This window comes from Sinocyclocheilus grahami, unplaced genomic scaffold, assembly GCF_001515645.1.
Source record: "Sinocyclocheilus grahami isolate Dianchi unplaced genomic scaffold, SAMN03320097.WGS_v1.1 scaffold818.1, whole genome shotgun sequence".
In the NCBI taxonomy this organism is placed as follows: domain Eukaryota; kingdom Metazoa; phylum Chordata; class Actinopteri; order Cypriniformes; family Cyprinidae; genus Sinocyclocheilus; species Sinocyclocheilus grahami.
The window spans coordinates 409941-432001 of record NW_015505997.1 but is presented as its reverse complement, the minus strand read 5'-3'; the positions used below and the strand labels follow the sequence as shown (position 1 = coordinate 432001).

At 38.0% G+C, this 22061-nt stretch overlaps 1 protein-coding gene across 1 annotated transcript in view; it reads right to left on the bottom strand.

Moving 5' to 3' along the window:
• Positions 1-22061, bottom strand: part of LOC107562335 (uncharacterized) — a 50547-nt gene that overhangs the window by 7998 nt on the left and 20488 nt on the right. Inside the window, exons 4-9 of the mRNA XM_016246970.1 lie at positions 15384-15500; positions 3645-3825; positions 3388-3553; positions 2959-3058; positions 1811-1997; positions 440-582 (exon numbers count right to left, since the gene is read on the bottom strand). Coding sequence (XP_016102456.1) covers positions 440-582; positions 1811-1997; positions 2959-3058; positions 3388-3553; positions 3645-3825; positions 15384-15500 — 894 coding nt within the window. The remainder of the gene's footprint in view (positions 1-439; positions 583-1810; positions 1998-2958; positions 3059-3387; positions 3554-3644; positions 3826-15383; positions 15501-22061) is intronic.

Below are 22061 nucleotides of genomic sequence, written 5' to 3'. Positions count from 1 at the left end.
GTGACATCAGGGGTTCAACCGTAACATTACGAAGCTACGAGAATACTTTTTGTGCGCAAAAGAAAAAAAATAACAACTCTATTCAACAATTCGTCGTCTCCGCGTCATCCTGGTGCCATTTTGCTCTCAGATTCCATCAAAAATATCTTAATTTGTGTTCCAAAGATGAACAGAGGTCTTATGGGTTTGGAACGACATGAGGGTAAGTAATTAATGACAGAATTTTCATTTTTGGGTGAACTATCCCTTTAATGATTTCATCTCTGCAAACGCTGTGAGTTTGGGTTGTTTATGTACATTCGAAAACTATTATAAACTATTATTTTGTTCGTAGCTGATCACATGCCTGTTACTGAAAGCTGCAAATATGGGTCATGCAGAAATCTCCACAGAATAATTACAATAAATATAGACTATATGAGCCCTGAGAATCATATACCTCCGCATAGACCCTCTTGTCACTCTGAACTTTGCTGCTGGGATCCAGAGGCAACCTGTAGTCTGGAGATGAGAACAGCTGCATCTGAAGAGGAACCGGAGAAGAACTGGGTGCTGGTGTGGTGTGCTCCACTTCTGCTGATACTACAGGTGAAGCAACAGGACAGCAGACAAACAGTCTCAATAATACATTTAATAAAGGTTTACAACTCTCGCAACAGAATTGCAACACCTTTCCATAATTGAAAAGCAATGTTTCTGCAGCTTGAGGCTACAAGCAACGTAAACTCATTTTCATGGAATCAGTGCACATCAGGAACACCTGAGTGTGTGTCTGCCGGGTCTTATAGACGACGGGAACAAATCAACGAGCATATGTGACCCTGGACCACAAAACCAGTTATAAGGGTCAATTTTATGAAATTGAGATTTATACATCATCTGAAAGCTGAATAAATAAGCTTTCCATTGATGTTTGTTAGGATAGGACAATATTTGGCCGAGATACAACTATTTGAAAATCTGGAATCTGAGGGTGCAAGAAAACAAAATACTGAGAAAATCGCCTTTAAAGTTGTCCAAATTAAGTTATTAGCAATTCATATTACTAATCAAATATTTAATTTTGATATATTTACGGTAGGAAATTTACAAAATATCTTCATGGAACATGATCTTTACTTAATATCCTAATGATTTTTGGCATAAAAGAAAAACTTATAATTTTGACCCATACAATGTTTTTTTGGCTATTGCTAAAAATATACCCAAGCGACTTAAGACTGGTTTTGTGGTCCATATGTTTTCATGCATGCTAATAAAAATTCAACAGATTGACCCTAAATGCTTTTGAGCATCCCATGATGAAACTCAGGCACTGGTTTTACTGGAAGAGCAGAGAATCCTCATGAAAGAAGAACCTCAAATGAGATTACATATGTAACATCTCAGCTGTTTCTCTTAGATAGAAATTAGATTAAACAGTGAGCAAAATGGAGGCTTTTACTTTAGTTACTTTGCCTTTGCTTTACTCCTGAGAAAAAGACTCAAAATGAACTCAGACATTCCCAGATCAAATTAATTGAGCTGCCCTCCACATTAATTTCATAGCTCTATACTGCATGAAAACAATCAACTCGCTTGTGTCTGTTTTGATTTATTCTAAAAAATAAAAAAAAGTTGATAAAATTAAACACTGGGAAAAAAGTCCTTTATATGATGAGTTCTGGTATTTTGATGGACAAATGGGTCTGTCTGTCTTCCTGTAGAGCTGAGCAGTAAAAGCAGCCAAGAACTACACAATGAGGCCTGATTCCTGACCAAACCTAATGTCCAGGCGAATGAGAGTGAAAGAAGATCCACAGCACATTACCTGAGGAGCTTGTGCTGTCCCTGATCCACAGCTGGATGTGTGACATGTTCAGACGGATCTCAGAGTAGCTGGTGATAGAGGTGCTGTTGTAGTATAACAACACATTCTGCCTGATTTCTCTAGGGTCATCAGAGATCGTCCTCCTCGGAGGCAAACTCAATCCATTAAGGATTATACGATTGTTCGCCTGTAAAAGAGAAACGTAAATACTTAGTCATACAGAATGCTTGTTATTTAATTTGTTAGGTACTGGTAAAAAGCACTTATTTTTGATGATTTAAGGTCATGAAAATGTGGAAGCTTATTTACGCAATACAATAAATATATAAAGTCATTATCTCTCAATTCTTACTTTTTTCTAGAAATTCATATGCACAACTCAGAATTATGAGAAAAAAGTCAGAATTGTGAGATGTAAACTCATAATTGTGAGCTATACATTCACAATTCAGACTTTTTTTCTTTACTTTGATTGAAAGTTAGTAATTTTGAGATGTAAATTCAGAATCCTGACAAAATAATAAATAAAAATAATCTGAATGACACAGTTTGGATATTTTTTCCTCAGAATTGTGAGTTTATGTCTCGCAATTACAAGTTGCAAAGAAAATAAGTCAGAATGCCTAGATGCAAACTCATAATTGCAGGCTAGTTTGGAACTCAAAATTATGAGTTATTAATTGCAAGATGTAAAAAAGCCAGAGCTGCAAGATATAAACTCGTAATCGTGGGTTATAAAATGACAATTTGGGTCTTTTTTTCTCAGAATTGTAAATTTATGTCTTGCAACTGCAAGGTATTAATTGCAAGATGTAAACGTGTAATTGCAAGTTATAAATTCACAGTTTGGATCTTTTTTCACGATTTGGACAAAATTAGCTAATTATTAATTGCAAGATGTGAACACAGAAGAACGTTTTCAGAATTGTGAGATGTAAAAGTCAGAATTGCATTATGTAACTTGCAAATGTGAGTTATGTAAAGTTATTGTTGCGAGTTAACTTGCACTATGGATTTTCTCACTTATGACTTGTGACTTATGATATGAAAAGTCAGAATACACTATGGATTGCAATAACAAGAAAAACAAAAGTTAGATAAAAATGTGTATTCTGTGGTGGAAATAAGCTTCCACATGCAATTCTCACCAGCAATTGGATATCCTTAGTGTCGTCGATGGTCCACTCAGTGCCTGCTGGACCTCTCAGGACCACTTTAGACTTGGATGGTACATGCAAAGAAACATTCCTGAAAAGAAAAAAAGCCACATTAATGCAATGTTGATACATGACCAGAGTTTTAAAAAAATGGAGTGATCACATTTCAACTTTAAACTTCAGACAGGAGAGATTTAGTAGAAGATGACAATGTTGGAAGCAATGACAACAGAGGAGAGATAAAACTAAACTATCTTTAAAAACAAACAAATGAAACCTCAACTTCAATTCTGTGCTGTACAGATAATGAGTAGAGGCCAGAAGAAGTGAAGCACTGTCCCAGTCAGAGTAGAAGCTGCATTTTGGACCAATCATGGAAATAAATCATTTCCATATCCCATTTCTACTGGTGCCATTTACCGTATTTTGACGCCATCAGGAATATTGATCACGTGCAGTGGTTCCCCAGAATTCTTTGTGTAACATGATTTGAGCTCATCGGATGGAGGTGTCAGCTTCAGATCAATGAACTGTTTATCTGCTGGTGTTTCTGGCTGCAGGTCACACGTTGATGGTTGCTGTGCACCTGAAAGAGTTCAGTGTTTCAGAAATGACCAGATCACTGATAATGCACGCATCTTAAGAGGCGACTACACCGATGCAGAGCATGATCTTACCCTTCATCCCGGTGAAAGTTATGGTCATGGGATCTCGTGCTGTGGTGAAGGACGTCACTCCACCAAACGTCTCTGCTGCCCATTCCAGAACTTCAGAATCGCTGTCTGCGAACGGGGCAACGTGTGTTTGTGGACGTCCTCCAACTGGCAGGAAAACATTTATTGAAGACCCGTTTGTTACCTGTAAGATGGATGGAAATGAGTTTGATTTTAGGATAAGATACAATATAAAAGCAGGTCAGGAGAATCAACTTCAGTCTCCACATGCGGGCCTGGAACTAAAAGGACAGTTCTGTTTGCGGACAACACAGAAAACAACACTACATGCAAATAATCAAATGATTCCTTGATGTCAAATCTTTCATAGCAATATCTGCACTGCTGTTTAAAGCCTGTTATCTACAGTCAGGCAGTTTCTCGCAGAGATCCTAGATGGCAGTGTCTGACTTTTGACAGCATTCCCCTGAAGTTCATCTACTGTTTATTACAGTAAAGTATAAAGAAAAATTACACAATTCCATACTACTGGTGAAAGGTTTTCAAAATATATCAAAGAAGTCTCTTTTGCTCATCAAGGCTGCATTTTTTTGATGAAAAATACAGAAAAAAAACTTTAATATTATGGAATATTATTACAATTATCGAATTCTGATTTGCTGCTCAAGAAACATTTCTGAATAATATCAATGTTGAAATCAGTTGTGTAACTACCATTCAAATATTTGGGGTCTGTTTTTTTTCTTTTTTTAAATGAAAGAAAGTAATACTTTTATTGATCAAGGTTGCATCAAATTAATCAAAAGTGACAGTAAAGACATTTATAAGGTTACAAAAGATTTCTGCTTCAAATAAGTGCTGTTCTTTTTAACTTTCTATTCATCAATGAATCCTGAAAAATAAAATGTATCACGGTTTCCACAAAAATATTCGGTAGCACAACTGCTTTCAACATAGATAGCATTTAGAAATGTTTCTTAAGCAGCAAATCAGCATAATTGTGACACTGAAGACTAATAATGCTGAATTCAACTTTGATCAGAGCAATAAATTACATTTTAACATATATTTACACAGAAAACTTATTTATTTAAAAAAAATGTACTGTATTTTTGATCAAATAAATATACTCCTGGTGAGCAGGAGACACTTCTTTCAAAAACATAAACCATCTTAATTATTCTAAACTTTTGACTGCTGTGTGTGTGTGTGTGTGTGTGTGTGTGTGTGTGTGTGTGTACAGCATAAGCACAGCATAATAAATGCACAGTACAGCAAAACAATGGAATAAGAATAGCTGATATGGAAATCAGAATATAAACAAACACACATATACATGATACAAAGGCAACAACCTTGCAATATTTATGAAGCATGATTTAAAGCCAGAGCTCTGTATTATGCAGACACAAATTCTAGGACAGTCATACCTTTACCACTGCTCACAGCTTTTCAAATCGTCACTTAATTATGATGAACCTTCCGTGCAAAGAAAAAGGTCACATTCAAAGTGTGCAGATAAGGCTGAGCGTTGATCAAAATATCATATCAGGCTATGAGTGATTTTATATAATCAGTTATTTTAATGGAAATTCAAGCTTTATATAGCAACTAAAATGTGGTAATGGGTCTTTTTGATGACAAGTCTAGCATCAGTGCAAAAACAGCTTCAGTAAAACCTGCAGTTTTTGCCTTCTTTTGGACTTATTATTGTAGACAGGAAAGAAATTAGGGATGCACCGATATGAAAATTTTGGCCGATACCGATAACAGAAAAAATGAGCCGATATGGGCCGATACCGATATGGTGGCCGATATATCGTGCATCCCTAAAAGAAATATACAAGCTACCTCGATTTATGTCAGAAATGAAAGTTCTCAATATACATCATGTTTACAGTCATGCTGCTGGTCTGAATATCATGAAACTACGTGCAGCCCAATCAGAACAAAGTTACTGCAAGTGTGACATCACTCAGTTATAAAATTCTGCATTCTGATTGGTTGAGCCACATTCCCAGCCAGAGTGAAATAGTCAATATACTCAAAACTGATCGTATTCAAGTCAGCAAAACTATTCAGTATTTACAATGTGCAATATACTGTACAAATGACCGTCTCTGTGTTTATGAAGTGGGAGGGAGTCAGTGGACTTTACTGAAGCGAGACCTCTGGCTGATTGGACTTTTTCATGTGTATTGGAGGGAAATACAGAGACAGGAAAGCATGTAGACACGAGCTCATCTGAAGCACAATAAGGCGTCTGTAGATTGATGGTCATTTGTCTTGAATGAGTGATGTGAGGCATCAAAACCGCAGGAAGCAGCTTGACCGCAAGCAACCAGTGAAACAATCAGAAACGTGTGATGTGATGATGAATCTCCAGAACAGACCATCAGGTCACACTTCACCCACAAATCAATAGAAAAAATAAGAAACAATGTTCTGCATATTTGCACCCTAAGCAAATTTTTCAGTCACATGACATTTACGAAGAAATGGAGAACAATAACAAGCAATGATTTGTCTCCATCAAAAGAGTTTCTCTCACGCTGCAAAAACATATATGACATAGTGAACGAACATCAGAATATGTCACGCCTGGAATAAATATATTTTAGTGCATATGCTGAAAGAAGAGGGAATAATATTTAATTCTGCACTGCTTTGGATGTAATATTGAGACTTGACTCCAAGGTCCAAAATTAACATTCAAAACTCCAGCATAATATATGGAATAAAAAGTAAGAACTACAGTTTGACCCTTACAGTAACTTATCACTTATGAAAAAAAATGTGGGTCAGTAATTTTAAATTTAAATTAAATGTATTTTATAGATATATTATTATTTTTTTTATTTTTTTTAAGTAATACTTTTATTTACCAATGAAGCATCAAATTGTCAGAAATGAAAGTTCTCAATATACACCATGTTTACAGTCATGCTGCTAGTCTGAATATCATGTGACTACATGTCTGTCCGCTCTGACATGCTATCGAGCAGACAGAGCTCGCGTCGAGGGAGGTAAGACCCGCGGCGGCGGGCTTTGTGTTTACATCAATGATGCGTGGTGTCACTATGCTGTTGTGGTCTGCAAACACTGCTCATCCCTGGTGGAGTTTATGATTATTTAGTGCCGTCCATTTTCTACCGAGGGAATATACAGTCATACTGCTCGTTGCTGTATACATCCCTCCCAGCTCCAACAACAGCAACAGGAGCGAGGCACTAAATGAACTGTACCAGCACATCAGTGAGCAGTGTCAGAGGCTCTTCAAGACTGTTTTAACACCACTGACTGGAATATGTTTAAGCAGGCTGCCACATACAATAACACCACAGACCTCCAGGAGTACTCAGAGACTGTCACTGCCTACATCACCAAGTGTACTGATGATGTAACAGTCACAAAGATCATCACTGTCTGGGCCAACCAGAAGCCGTGGCTAACATGGGAGGTCAACTGACTCCTGAAGACGCGGAACGCTGCCTTCAGAGCTGGAGATGAGGTGGGCCTGAAGACAGCTAGGGCCAACCTTTCCCGCGGCATCAGAGAGGCAAAAAGACAGTACTCCAGGAGGATAGCCCATCGTTTCAGCGACAGCAGAGACACTCAGGGCCTGTGGCAGGGGATACAGACCATTACGGACTACAAGCCCCCACCACGCACCTGTGACAGCACTATCTCCCTGCTGAATGAGCTGAACGTCCTCTTCGCTCGCTTTGAGGCACAAAACAGCACCACTGCACAGAAGACTCCACCTCCTCCCGGCGACCAGGTGATGACGCTGTCCCCGGACAGCGCGAGGAGATCCCTCAGCAGGATCAATGCAGGCAAAGCTCCGGGTCCTGACAACATTCCTGGGCGTGTACTGAGAGACTGTGCAGTGGAACTCACCGATGTCTTCACAGACATTTTCAACATCTCGCTAAGTCAGGCTGTTGTCCCCACATGCTTCAAAGCTACCACCATCATTCCAGTCCCGAAGAAGTCGTCTCCATCCTGCTTCAATGACTACCGTCAAATTGCACTTACCCCCATCCTCATGAAGTGCTTTGAACAGCTAGTCATGCACCACATCAAGTCTGCCCTCCCCCCCTCCTTGGACCCCTTCCAGTTTGCATATCGGTCCAAACGCTCGACCGATGACACCATCGCCTCTACCCTCCACTCAGCACTCACACACCTGGACAAAAAAGACTCATACGTCAGAATGCTGTTCATAGACTTCAGTTCAGCATTCAACACAATCATCCCTCAACAGCTCATTCACAAACTGGTCCAGCTGGGGCTCAACACTTCGCTGTGCAACTGGCTGTTGGACTTCCTGACTGGAAGACCTCAGGCAGTACGGGTCGGCAGCAACACATCCAGCACCATCACACTGAACACTGGGGCCCCCCAAGGATGTGTGCTGAGCCCCCTCCTCTTCACTCTGCTGACCCACGACTGCACACCATCACACAACTCCAACCTCCTTATTAAGTTTGCGGATGACACAACTGTAGTGGGTCTCATTAGCAACAGAGATGAGACAAACTACAGGAGCGAGGTGAGCCGCCTGGGCGGGTGGTGCAGTGACAACAATCTCTCTCTGAATGTGGAGAAAACTAAGGAGATTGTTATTGACTTCAGGAGAGTGCGCACTCAGCATGCTCCTCTGACCGTCAATGGTGTGACTGTGGAGAGGGTGAGCAGCACCAAGTTCCTGGGTGTGCACATCACAGAGGATCTTTCCTGGGCTGACAACACCGTAGCACTGGCCAAGAAAACACAGCAGTGTCTTTACTTCCTCCGCAAACTAAGAAGAGCCAGAGCCCCGGCCCCATCATGTGCACCTTCTACAGAGGCACCATCGAGAGCATTCTGACGAGCTGCATTACTGTGTGGTATGGCGCCTGCAACGCGTCCTGCCGCAAGACACTTCAACGCATAGTGAGAGCAGCTGAGAAGATCGTTGGTGCCTCTCTCCCCTTCCTCCAGGACATTTACAACACCTGTCTCACCCGCAAAGCCCTCTGCATTGCAGGTGATCCCACTCACCCGACACACAACTTCATTAGTCTGCTGCCATCAGGGAGGAGACTGCGGAGTCTCCAGGCCAGGACCAGCAGACTGAAGGACAGCTTCATCCATAGGCTGTCCCTCTTTTGCCCCATGCACCACTGAACTCTGGTTCAGTCTGAATAAGCTCTTTTACACTACAAATCATTATATCTGCACTGTTGTTTACTACACTGGATTGCACTCTATCTGCAAGGTGCCTTGTGCTGCTTTATATCTTTTTTTACATTTTACCTTATTTGTATATTTGTATAGTTGTATTTTATATTTAATCTGTATCTATCTGTATTTATGTTCTACTGTTAGTGTTATCTGTATGCACCAAGGGTCTGAGAGTAACACAATTTCAGTTATCTGTGTGTATGTGCTGTACATGTGGAAGAATTGACAATAAAGCAGACTTGACTTGACTTGACTTGAAATTGATCAAAAGTGACAGTAAGAACATTTATAATGTTACAAAAGATTTATATTTCAAATAAATGCTGTTCTTTTGAACTTTCTATTTATCTGTGAATCCTGAAAAATATCATGTATATGTATTATCAACATTGATAATAACCAGAAATGTTTCTTGAGCAGCAAATCAGCACATTAGAATATTTCTGAAGGATCATGTGGCACTAAAGTAATTTAATTTTTGGGCACAATCTGTCAGAATTTTTGCTTTGGTTGTCAAATGTTACAAGAAAATACAGTAGTATTTTTTGTGGTACATGAATAACAAAAGCGATAAATGATGACAGTATTCAGTGTATAATGAATGTGATACTGATTCTACTGGAAAGGCATTTGTGTTTAAAGTGATAGTGCTTAAACAGGCACGTGTACACATAGACATCAAAGGGGGCTTGAGCACTTGCCCTTTTTGTCCCTCGAGAGAAAGTACCCTTTTTTCTGGGGAGTTTTTATTGTTCATTTCTCTTGCTAACATCCATGACTCATGAGAGAGCTCCCATGTAAGTTAGCTAAAGTTTAAATATTCAGTTTATTAAAATGCATTTAGAATGATAACAAAATTCATGATAGGGGGGCAGAAATGTATATATTTATATAATTTCATCTAGTTAATCAGAATCATGCGAAGACTGACGTTTTTCCACCAAAAAGCAGCGTGATTACAATTGTACATAGGCGGAAATCCCGGGGGGTCGGGGGGCAATCATCTGAGGGTTGCCCTCCCCCCCTAAAAATATGATTAAAAACATAAATGTGTTATAAATAACAATGTTTTAAGTTTTAAGTTGTCAGTAGTAAAACAACACAAACGGGGCAAAAATGCGTTTTAAGTTAAGAAACACTTTAAGTCTCCCCCTCCCTTGTCTCACAGTGCTTTGGTCCAAATGCCTGCTTTCCTCTTTTACATCACCTACACACACACACAAGTCCAGTGAGAGAGAACAAAGCCAATAGTTGTGGAACTTCAGTAAGTCTGTCAAGGCTATTTCATTCACTTAAACATTGGATGTAGTGATTATTTTCTCTTTATGATGTATTTTTCGATGAATCCACTACGTTAGCAATAATATCGTGACCTGCTTGACCTGCTTGACGGAATAATATCGTGACCTGCTTGACGGAAAGGGTTGCCAGGTTTTCATAACAAAACCCCTCCCAATTGCTACTCAAAACTAGCCCAAACTAACTGCATTTCGAAGGGGTCCCCCGGTAAAAATCACATTCCGGGGATTAAAATACACGTTATTGGGGTCACTTCAACCCGAGGACATGAAAAACAACCCGCGGCAAGAGTGATAAAGTAGCCCAATTCCACGGGAAAACCACGGACTTGGCAATACTGTGACGAATAGTAATGTCTTCAACTTGACACGAGCGCAGTTGCAACGCGATAACAGCCTGAAGTTGTCTCATTTGGCACTGTCTCCCTGCTACACTATTAGTAGTAAGGCTTTCCACTGTATATAAATATCCTTACAAGTACTATTTAGCTGTATTATTTGTGTCCCCTTCAAAAATTGCTCTTGAGAAATGTTATGTTTATTGTTTATTGTTAGACAAAATTTACGCCCTTGCAAATTTTATACAGCAGTTCAATAAACAAGAATTTAATATTAAGACACTTACATTTTAGACACAATATTGACTGTTTTTGCTCTATTTCGACAACAATGACGCTGTTTTGTTCCTGAATGAATCAACCATTTAAATGATTCGGATCAGTCGCAATGACTCGCTTATTAACAGTGACTTGCTGCCACCTACTGGTGGTTTTAATTTCCCATTTAAAGTATCTTTTAATTTTTTTTATAATAATTTTAAATATCAGTATTCAATGTTTTATGTTAAAGGGGCCATATGATGCGATTTCAATTTTAAATTTCTCTTTGGAGTGTTAACAAGCTCTTGGTGCATAAAGAAGATCTGTAAAGTTGCAAAGACTAAAGTCTCAAATCCAAAGAGATATTCTTTATAAAAGTTAAGAGTCAACCACGCCTACCTAAAACGGCTCGTTCTAACACGGCCTCACATATCTACCTCACTATGTGGGAAGATTTGCATAACGCCACCCAAATGTTCACGCAAAGGATGAAGGCGTAACTTTTATTCTCACTGTAGTATTGTTGCCGCTGCTGCCATGTTGTGAAGGCGCTGTGTGCTTCGTTGTGAAAGCGAAACTACTTTGTTTGGTCTTCCAAAAGAGAACGATATCTGCTTCGTCATGCCTAGAGCTGATCTGTGCTGGTCGCTGAGGGAATACATCAACTTAGTGCTGTGGATCGCCGGATCGGCTTTCACCGTGGACGAAGCGGAGTCCAGCCCAGGGTCGTCACATGTGGTTGCCGTTCTCAACCCCCTCCGCCTCTGCTCACGCTAAGCCACAGCTTCCACTAACGCTAGGCCGCCGTGTTTTTCGTTGTGAAAGTGAAACTACTTTGTTTGGTTATTTTTTATATATAATTTTAAATATAAGTATTTTACGTTTTATGATTAAAATATCAAAACAATATTAATGCATTTATAACTGCAGGTTAAATACATTCATGTCCTGCATTAAACAGTGTGTAAATGCATCTAAATGCCACTTCTAATGTAGCTTCTGTGTTTTCTCTGCATTGCAAAGATTAATTTTGTCAATACTGATTTAATTTGCTTGGTAACAGCCCAAATGACTTATTATTCTAATTGACTGATTCAATTTAAGAATTTGACTGAAAAGATTATGCACACTTTTAGAAAAAAAGGCTTTATAATTTATTATTCAATTTATATTTTATCGATTATTATATCAATTTATATAAATATCGTCTAATTATTGTTATCGTTTTAAGCAACTTGGCACAAGCTGATTGGTTCATGTTGCATACGCAGCCAATGAGCTTACTGCTTTACATTTAAATGGCTAGCTAGCACCCACTTGAGCATTTTGCAGCGGACTCATTATAGGAATCTCCACTACACAAGTAATGTGTGGTAACACAGTATAGGGACCAATTCTCACTATTAACTAGTTGCTTATTAGTATGCGTATTATTAACAAACTGGCTTTTTATTAGTACTTATAAATCACATATTCTGCATGACCATATTCTACATCCCTAATCCTACCCAATATCTAAACTTAACAACTACCTTACTAACTACTAATAAGAAGCTAATTAGGTGTTTATTGAGGCAAAAGTCGTAGTTAATGGTTTGTTAATGGTGAAAATTGTACCTTAAAATAAAGTGTGACAGTAAAGCTGCGAGTTGAGGTGCACATTAAGACGTAAACAGACCTGTCAATTTTAACCCCAAGCTACTGTATCATAGCTGATGAATTTCTAAGGCTTGCAAATGATCAACATAATCAAAACATTTCTGTCACACATTCTACTCCATTCCTTCTGTCATCTGATTGATAGTTTAGACTTTTTTTATCAAATAAAAGGTATTTTAGTATAATTGTACAAACGTACATAATTTCATGCTTCAAATCTTAGATTTTTATAAAATAAACATAAGAATAACTCTTATTAATATTTCCAGATGAACACTTACTGAACTGAAGCAGCTTGGCTTTACTTGATTATCCAGAGATCATTTTTAGAAAAATCAGTGAGTCTCAAATCTGATCATCAGGCTTTTGAGGAATGTTTGTTTCCAGAAGCTTTACTTTCACTGTTCCTCAGTGAAGGAATGATCTTTATTTTGTACCCTGTAGCTGGTGAGTCATTCAGGACTGGATTGAGAATACTTTTTAAATTGGCAAACAGGATGGAAAATTTCAATTAGAATTAGAATTTAATGAAGTAGAATTAAAATGAAATGACATGGAAGACATAACTGATGTAATGTAGTTTTAATGAATATTATTTCTTTTCTTTTTTTAGTGTTGTGGCAATCTTCCATTTCAATGAAGGTATGAGACAACAATCTTTTGAATATTTATTTTCTCGCAAGAAAAGGTCTACAGTCATAACACTCATTCATGCTGCCTGCAGAGTGCGACAAACAGGAAAATACGTTGACTTAGCATTTATACCCCAATTAAATCAGGATGCTTCAATCTCATCCAATCATAATGCATATTCAAAAAATTTGCCCATTTAAGGTATCCAACTATGTCCCCTAGATGCGTTTTCTAAGTATTTATGGAAAAATAATTTCTAAGAAGCTAGGATGATCTAAGAAGCTAAAATAACATTTTTGGTCTTACACTTGTCTGCACACACACACAGTGACATTTCCTGTTGGTCTTTTAGCACATCAAAATAACTCAAGCATATAATAAAGCATTTAGACAGTTTAAACAACACTCTTAATAAAATCTCCCTCACATTCAGTATGAATTGTTACCATGTTATCATGCACATAACATATATTATATTATTAGTATTATTATATTAAATAAATAAGTTTTTTTTTTTTTTGAGTTTGAGTTTGAGTTTAGTTAACCCTGATGTGTCATGGCCAAGACTTCATGAGGTGCAGCAGGGTAAAGACGAGCTGAAGTGAATCCCAGCACAAGTGACCCAGTGAACACAGAGATCTCACAGCACATTGACTGCTGCCGGTGCTTCAGTGAGGTTTGAGAGAAACTTTCTGCAGAAATCTCTATCACGCTCCACTGCAATGAGTGTATCGACAAGACCATGAGAGGAGGGCAGCCATGAATGTTTCATGGAGGAATAAACAGAGTAACATGTGTTTGGTGTCTGTACCATCGACATCTGACTCTACAAGACTGAGCCTCTGTCCACTGTAGGGCTGTCAAAAAAATTTCGAATTTTGAATATTCGTCGAATTTTAAATATAAATCTACATTCGAATACAATAACGTTGCATTCTAATTTTAGGTGTGCATCAGGCTGCCTTATCAGTGGCACACGAGATGCGATGATGATGTAGGTGTCATTGCATTTTAATGTTTTTGTTAGCCTATCCAGTTGAACCCACTAGATGTGGCACTGCTACATTGTTCCAAAATATTGCGGAAAAAGAGAAAATCAATGCGGAGAAGATGTTGTTTGCATCAAAACTGAAACCAAGCCGTTCACACAGAACGCATATTTATCGCATTTTCTATAGGGAAATCTATCACCATTGCACTCGCGTCTCGCACAAAAGAGCGGCATGTTTAGAAAGCCATGTAAATTAATGTAAGTTCAACTTTTAAATAACAAGTGACGTTTTGTTTAGAAAAAAATCTCGATTAATAAAATATATATGAGAAGTGCCCTTTTTTCCACTTGAGCTCCTGCACCTCAAAATGTCTGTGCACTTCCCTGCCTACCCCTAATCTTAATTTGTGTTCCAAAGGTGAACAACGTTCTTACAGGTTTCGAATGACATGAGGGTGAGTAATTAATGAAAGAATTTTCATTTTTATGTGAACTATCCCTTCAATTAAACATTGAAAAGCAGTGTTGATATTCTATGTATGTAAATAGTACAATCTACTCTGAAAAGCAGACTTCGTTCTCTGCCTGTCGAGTCGAACAGGTTGTGATGGATTCAGGCTGGTGTTGGAAACGGTCGGGAGTGTTTCTCTGCCCGGCCTGACCGCGTCTATTGATAAGAACCCTCAAGAACAACACATGCTGTTTCTCCAGACTCAAGACATCGCATGTCTCCCCAGGCCATCAGATTCTCCCATCATAACACACTGCATTTTTAATATCTCATAGTCTGGATTCAGTCACAATTGGGGCGGAGTTGAATTTCCCCTCCTTGCAAGGAAATAGACGTTCGCTCCCTTTCGTTTTGCACTGCAGTTCCAATGCGCATTGTTCCACAGCAATCTAATAAAGGTTAACAAGGTTCAGCAGTGGAAAGAACAAATTGAAGAAAACAAATCATGGAGCAGCACTGCTTTTGTCATACTGGGCTGTTTTGTTTCGAGAGCTCTGGCACATCCATATTCGACACTAGTTAAGTCTGTTTGCAAATTCTCATGGGGTCATGGGCTAAACAAACAAGGTTAATTGCCTCTCAAAACAGAGCTGAAAGTGTGCAGCTGTAGCTGCTTTTATTGTCAGACACCTGCCAACGGCTCCCACGCAACACACCATTTGTTCCACTGTTAAATATAAAGATGTGGATGCAAACGTCTTTATGCTGGCAGCTCGTCAACAAATGTAGATCTGGATGAATCCTTTGCATGTGCAACATGTGTTATTTTTAGCAACTCTGGCGGGATTTACAAATGAAAACACTGAATGCATCGGTACTTACGTAGATGTTCACTGTGGGATTGTCATGAAGCAGGATGGTTTGTGCACTGCCTGAGGAGATGATCACCACTGATGGGTTTGCCGCGGTTAAGAAGAGTTCTAACATTGTCTGTTTTTCCTGTGAAAATACAAGAACGGAAGTTTTTGAATTTAATGTTTGAGCCCATTTAGTGCAAAAAATGTTCTTTCTGACAAAACATCTTATTACCAATTGCAAATAGGCTTTATGTTGTAAACAGCACAATACATATTCATAGTATAAATGAAAAATATAATATGTTTTTAAATATATCATACATAAACAAACTTTATGGCAGTTTTTCCCCATCCCACTGCATCTCATGTTTTTAAATGAAAAAAGTACTATTTGTGATTGGTTTTCGGTCCTTTGCATTAACTATACATACATACATACAAGATGCTATTTTGTTTCTAATTGTTTAAGTAACTTCATTAATTTTATATATAGTTTATAAACATTATTTTAAACATTATGCATTTTTTTCAAAGTGTTTTTAAATGAAAAAAGTACTATTTGTGATTGGTTTTCGGTCCTTTGTATTAACTATACATACATACATACAAGATGCTATTTTGTTTCTAATTGTTTAAGTAACTTAATTAATTGTATATATAGTTTATAAACTATGAAAATGCGCTGAAAATGTGGAGAAAATATTGGAGAAATATATCATTCTATCACTTGCTCACTAATGGATCCTCTGCAGTGAATGGGTGCCGAACAAGCGTCGAGACTTTATGGCAGTTTTTCCCCATCCCACTGCATCTCATGTTTTTAAATGAAAAAAGTACTATTTGTGATTGGTTTTCGGTCCTTTGCATTAACTATACATACATACATACAAGATGCTATTTTGTTTCTAATTGTTTAAGTAACTTCATTAATTTTATATATAGTTTATAAACATTATTTTAAACATTATGCATTTTTTTCAAAGATAGTCCTGTTATTTTATTGCTTTGAAGAAACGTGCATTAGTAATATTTTGCTCGATGCGCCCTCTTGTGGCCTCAAGTGAGACGCTAACAGCTTTTTTTCTCCCTAACTGAAATTATGCCTTTTAAATTCTAATATAATTTGAATATTGATAATATTCAAGTACAAAATTCGAATTTCGTTTTTCAGCCATTTTGACAGCCCTAGTCCACTGTGAACTTTAATTACTCCTTGAAGGAATAGTTCACCCAAAAATGAAAATGCGCTGAAAATGTGGAGAAAATATTGGAGAAATATATAATTCTATCACTTGCTCACTAATGGATCCTCTGCAGTGAATGGGTGCCGTCAGAATGAGAGTCCAAACAGCTGTTAAAAACCACAATAATCGACAAGTAATCTACACTCCTAACTTCAATCCATTGCTAAAATACAAGTCCATTAAACATAATAACGCTTCCTCCAGTGAAAAAGTCCATCTCTTGCTATCCTAAAATCCACCCACATTTTGTTTAGAGCTGTTTTGGCTTGTAAACGGAGCTTGATCTGTTCATATTTCTCTCCTGATTCAGACCAGACAATTTTTTCACTGGAGGAAGCATTATTATGGATAGAAGGTTCATTTGAAGTTAAAAATGTCTTGATGAATTTGTTTCTTACAGACAAGCAGCTTTTGGCTTCACAAGACATTAATAGATGGACTGGAATCATGTGGATTACTTGTGGATTATTGTGATGTTTTTATCAGCTGTTTGGACTCTCATTCTGATGGCACCCATTCACTCCAGGGGATCCATTGGCGAGCACGTGATGTGATGCTACATTTCTACAAATATGATGAAGAAACAAACTCATCTACATCTTGAATGGCCTGAGAGTGAGGACATTGTCAATACATTTGAATGTTTGGGTGAACTATTCCTTTAATGCACAAACATGGTGTCCAGCAAGAATTACAGCAAACCATTTGATCAATCAGATCATATTAATGCATCCTCGACAATATATTTAGAGTTGAGCAACACTCAGATTATGAAATATGTGTCCCGGGATTTCAGAGCAACTACTGTGTGAATCTAGAGAAAGAGCTTCCATCTGGGGTAAATCAGAGGGTCGAGCCAAACCCGGACCAGCACGTACTCGGAGCAAATCCACTCGTAATCACACACAACGTCAACATTCTCAGCTGTATCCTTCCTCATCGCTAGACCAGAGCAGAGCTGAACCGAAGTCTGAGTAAATGAAAATTCTAACTACTCCCTGGGGAAGGTGAGTTCATCGAAAACGTCAAAGTTAAAACAAGCCAGACATTTATAAAAGTCATTTACAAAGAAGAACAGCAACACTCGTAATGACCTTGTTGCTTTGGACCACCTTCTTTACTGTCATTAGTAGATTAGCATCAACATGTGTTCAGAGAACATGCAATAATAAACACCATCTGTGCACAACACCAAGAAGCTTTTCAAATATAAAGGAAAATGTCCAAGTCTTCCTCCAAATGCAGAGTTTGAGAAATACTGTGAATTTGCCCAGAACTGCTCCAAAACTGAGAGTCCTCATCATGAGACCTATGGCAGTGTTAAAGAGCTCCAGTCTCCTGACAGAGATGGAGAAACTGTGTATGAAACTGTACCTTTGATTCTTGAGGTTTTAAACATCTAAATGTACTCTGATGTAAATACAGTAAATGCAGTGTCAACTTGATAGAAACAGATACTTGTTTGCATATATTTATTGTTAGTTTTCTCAGTAGAAATGTATATTAAATACAAATGTATAAACAAGTCTCTTCTCTCACCAAGGCTGCCTTTGCGTGCTCAAAAACACAGTAAAAATTGTGAAATATTATTACTATTTAAAATAACTGTTAATATACTGTATGTTAAAATGCAATTTATTGCCATGATCAAAACTGATCATTACTCCAGTCTTCAGTGTTACATGGTCCTTCAGAAATCATTTTAATATAAGCTGATTTGCTGCTAAAGAAACATTTCTCATTTTTATCAGTGTTGAAAACATTTGTGCTGCCATGGAAATGTATACATTTTATTTTTAGAATGTTCAAAGAACAGCATTTATTTGAAATAGAAATATTTTGTAACATGATAAATGTCTTTATTGTCACTGTCACTGGACCCTATTAAAAATTAACAAACTTAAAAAAAAAACATTGCACCATTCAATAAAACCTTTGAATGGTGTAATGTATATTGCTAATAATGGTTAATTGGTGCTCTGTGTGACTCACATCTAAATCATGATTGTGAATCTGTGTTGTGAGGTGCATTTTCACTGCAAACGGCTTTATTTTGATTTCCGTGTCTCGTGTTGGCATCTGCTGACGCACCTTCTATATTTAATATGGAAACTGCGTGCTGAAGGAAACAATCCAGTCATGTTAATAATTTGCAGCAATCCTCAATGGTGTTTACAGAAACACAGACCTCCCATAATCCATTGCTGTCCACCTCAGTTCATTTGGGCCAAACAATGTCCACCGCGGTGCCTGATCACTTGCCCCTGCTATTTTTGTTCCTGTACTTTCAAGATACAATTGTTTTCCTTTTGCTCGTTTTTTTTCTCAAGAGCACTTTTTTCAGGGCTTTGCTGATGCATAACAGCTTCCCGTTATTCTTCGGCTCTGCTCTCGACCCGGGTCGGCTCCAGGATCCCAGACTCGGCTCTCGGCCAGCGTGACCGGAGCGCTGCCAGACAGTGACATCAATGAAGCCTGAAGCTCCACCCACTGCGACTCAACCCGCTTCACTCCACCCCTGTTTCTGTGTGTGTGTGTGTGTGTGTGTGTGTGTGTGTGTGTGTGTGTGTGTGTGTGTGTGTGTGTGTGTGTGTGTGTGTGTGTGTGTTTTTCGTGGGAGAGAGAGAGAAGTTGCAGTGACAGAAACAGTGACATTCCAGATAAAGTTTGAAAGGAGTAAAGCCTGTGTTAATGTTATTGAGTAGGCCTAGGCTAATATGGCCAAAGATGATATTTTGTTTTACAGACCCCCCCACTGCGCCCCACCCCGCTTCTCTCCCCCCCTGTTTCTGTGTGTGTGTGTGTGTGTGTGTGTGTGTGTGTGTGTGTGTGTGTGTGTGTGTGCGTGTGTGTGTGTGTGTGTTGTGCTTTAAAGGGATAGTTAATGGTATACAAAAATGACAATTCTGTCACACTTTACTAAGAAACTCATATGGGTTTGAAAGAACATTAGGGAGAGTAAATTATCATTGACCTATAAACTGAGGACGATGATGTCAGTGACAGTTCAGACATTAAACTGTGTTTGTTTTGATGAAATGCATCTGCCTGTAAGAAGAAGACCAGAGAGGAACTGGGAGGAAAGAGAAGCTGATATGCGCTTGTGAAAAAGCTGTACACTTTAGCATGGCTTTAAAAAGAGTTCTTGTTATGGAAATAATAAACTTTACAAGAATATACTTAAGTGTGAACTGAATGTAATGTTTTCAGACACTTAATTGCAATTAAATAAAAATGTATACAGTTTACTTACTAAATGCAATTAGCTGAACTAAGCAGGACTTAAGTACATCTTTATATGTAATTTCATAATTACTTCTATTGTCTTGAAATATGGTTATTCAACATTACACTTACAGTTAATATATTTTAAATGTACTAAATGTAATATATTTTTCATTATTATTATTATAAAGGAGTAATTGCAAATATATTTAAATACATGGCATACAAGTTTCAATAGAAATTACATTAAAAGTATATTTTAGTTTATCATAAATGCTTGTCAGTACATTATAATCAAGGACTTTACATGTGCTTCAGTATGTTAGTCAACACAACAATAAGTGTACTCTGAATCAGGATAAAATATTAATAAACAATTATTTAAAATGTACTTTAAAACTTAAATTGACAAAATTCCAAAGTGCACTTTTTAAAGGATTTATTTATTTAAAGTTGTACATAAAAGAAAGAATATTGGAGTGTGTTTTACAATAAAATTGCAATAAAAACTAAGTTTTACAGTTTTTCAGTGTGTTACTTTGTAATTGTTCTTTGTTTCTTTGTCCTTTTCCGTTTAATTTTCTGAGTGAAAATGGTTTCTATACCAACATAATACTTGTAAAAAGTCTGGAAACATTATGATTTTTAAATGTTTCTGAAAGAAGTCTCTTCTGTTCACCAATGCTGCATTTTTAATCATTAAAAAGTTAAATATTATTACAATTTTAAAATAGTTGTTCACTATTTCACTACATGTTAAAATGTAATTTATTATTTATTTTTGTATTTATTTTATCAGCATCATTACTTCAGTCTTCAGTGTCACATGATCCTTCAGAAATCCAAATTTTGACAAGTACTGAATGAGCACAGTTTTAATAAATATATACCTTTAGAATCTGAAGTACACTAAGCGCACTTCTTTTTCACAAGGTTTGGCCTACTTTATCTCACAAACCTGTTTCAGTCAGTTTTAGCTTTTGCTGGTTTGCAGATCCATTATCAGCCGGTTTAAAAATGCAGCATGTTTGAACCAAGCATAAAACGGCCTGCTTTCATCACTGAAAACACAAAAGCGACACACACTCTCTCTGCGCTCTGGACCGGCTTTCTGCGAAATTCCTCTAGAGGACAAATAATGGACCCAAATGAGTCTATAGCTGCTTCTCGAATCAGCACGGCAGAACAGAAGAGATGTTCGTCTTTCTCCTGCAAACCATATGAAAACTCAACATGTTGAATTCCCTGCTGAAGTGAAAGGACAGGACATTTCCACAGCTCTCACAGCCTGTGATTCATTCACTCATCCAGCACAGATGAAGAAACATCCACATCTCCAGTGTAATCATCCTAAAATCACTCTCAGCATCCTCATGCTGTGAAGCATTTACTCCCAAGCTGACAGATGCTGATAATTAATCATCTAAGCGACACGAGTGCCTTTAAAGAGTAAACGAGCACAAAAAACCTGACGCTGATGCACAAATCCGCTCTGCTTTGGCCGGGACGGGTGAATGTTTTGTCATCACTAATGGTCTGTGTTGGTCTTTCTCAACCACACGTGTGACCGTGCATGCTTTGCTCCTAAACAAACGACACACACATCGTGTGTATCCCCTGCCGCCAGATATCGTGGGCAGGGAGAAACACAGCGTTTGTAATGCCGTTCGCTCGCCATAGACTTTCTCATTGTTTTATATATATGAGTGCTTGTGCGGACAGACAACAGTAAATAGACAGACACATACACAGAGCGCTACTGAAGAGCAGAAGCTGGTTTGCGCCCGGCCGGATGTGCCTTTATGCTTTCTGGTGCTTACGTCACCCTGCTCGTGACGTCTCGCTGCTCCATTGGACGGATTTGACACGTGCTTCAGAACGCGGTCACGCAAGGGCGTTCCCAAAGCGACTCGACGCAGCTCGAGTTCCTGAAGGGGAACCAAACTGACCTCCAGCCAACTGACGCATTTCTGCTCAAATCAGATGGATCGACTGTAGCATGGGAAATCCCGGAGTGCCAGTCATCTGGTAGTCATTGTGCTGGTAGACTTGCGCAAGCTAAGATTAAACGATGACTTTGCAGTCTATTGGTGTTTTAACAAAGCTTCTCGGTCACCAACAAGACTATCTTGGTAAGCCAACAACACCAGAAACTCAAAAGATCTTCACAAAAAAAAAAAAAAAAAAAAATGGGGCATAAAAAAAATTGGGAAAGAAAAATATTATTTTTTTAC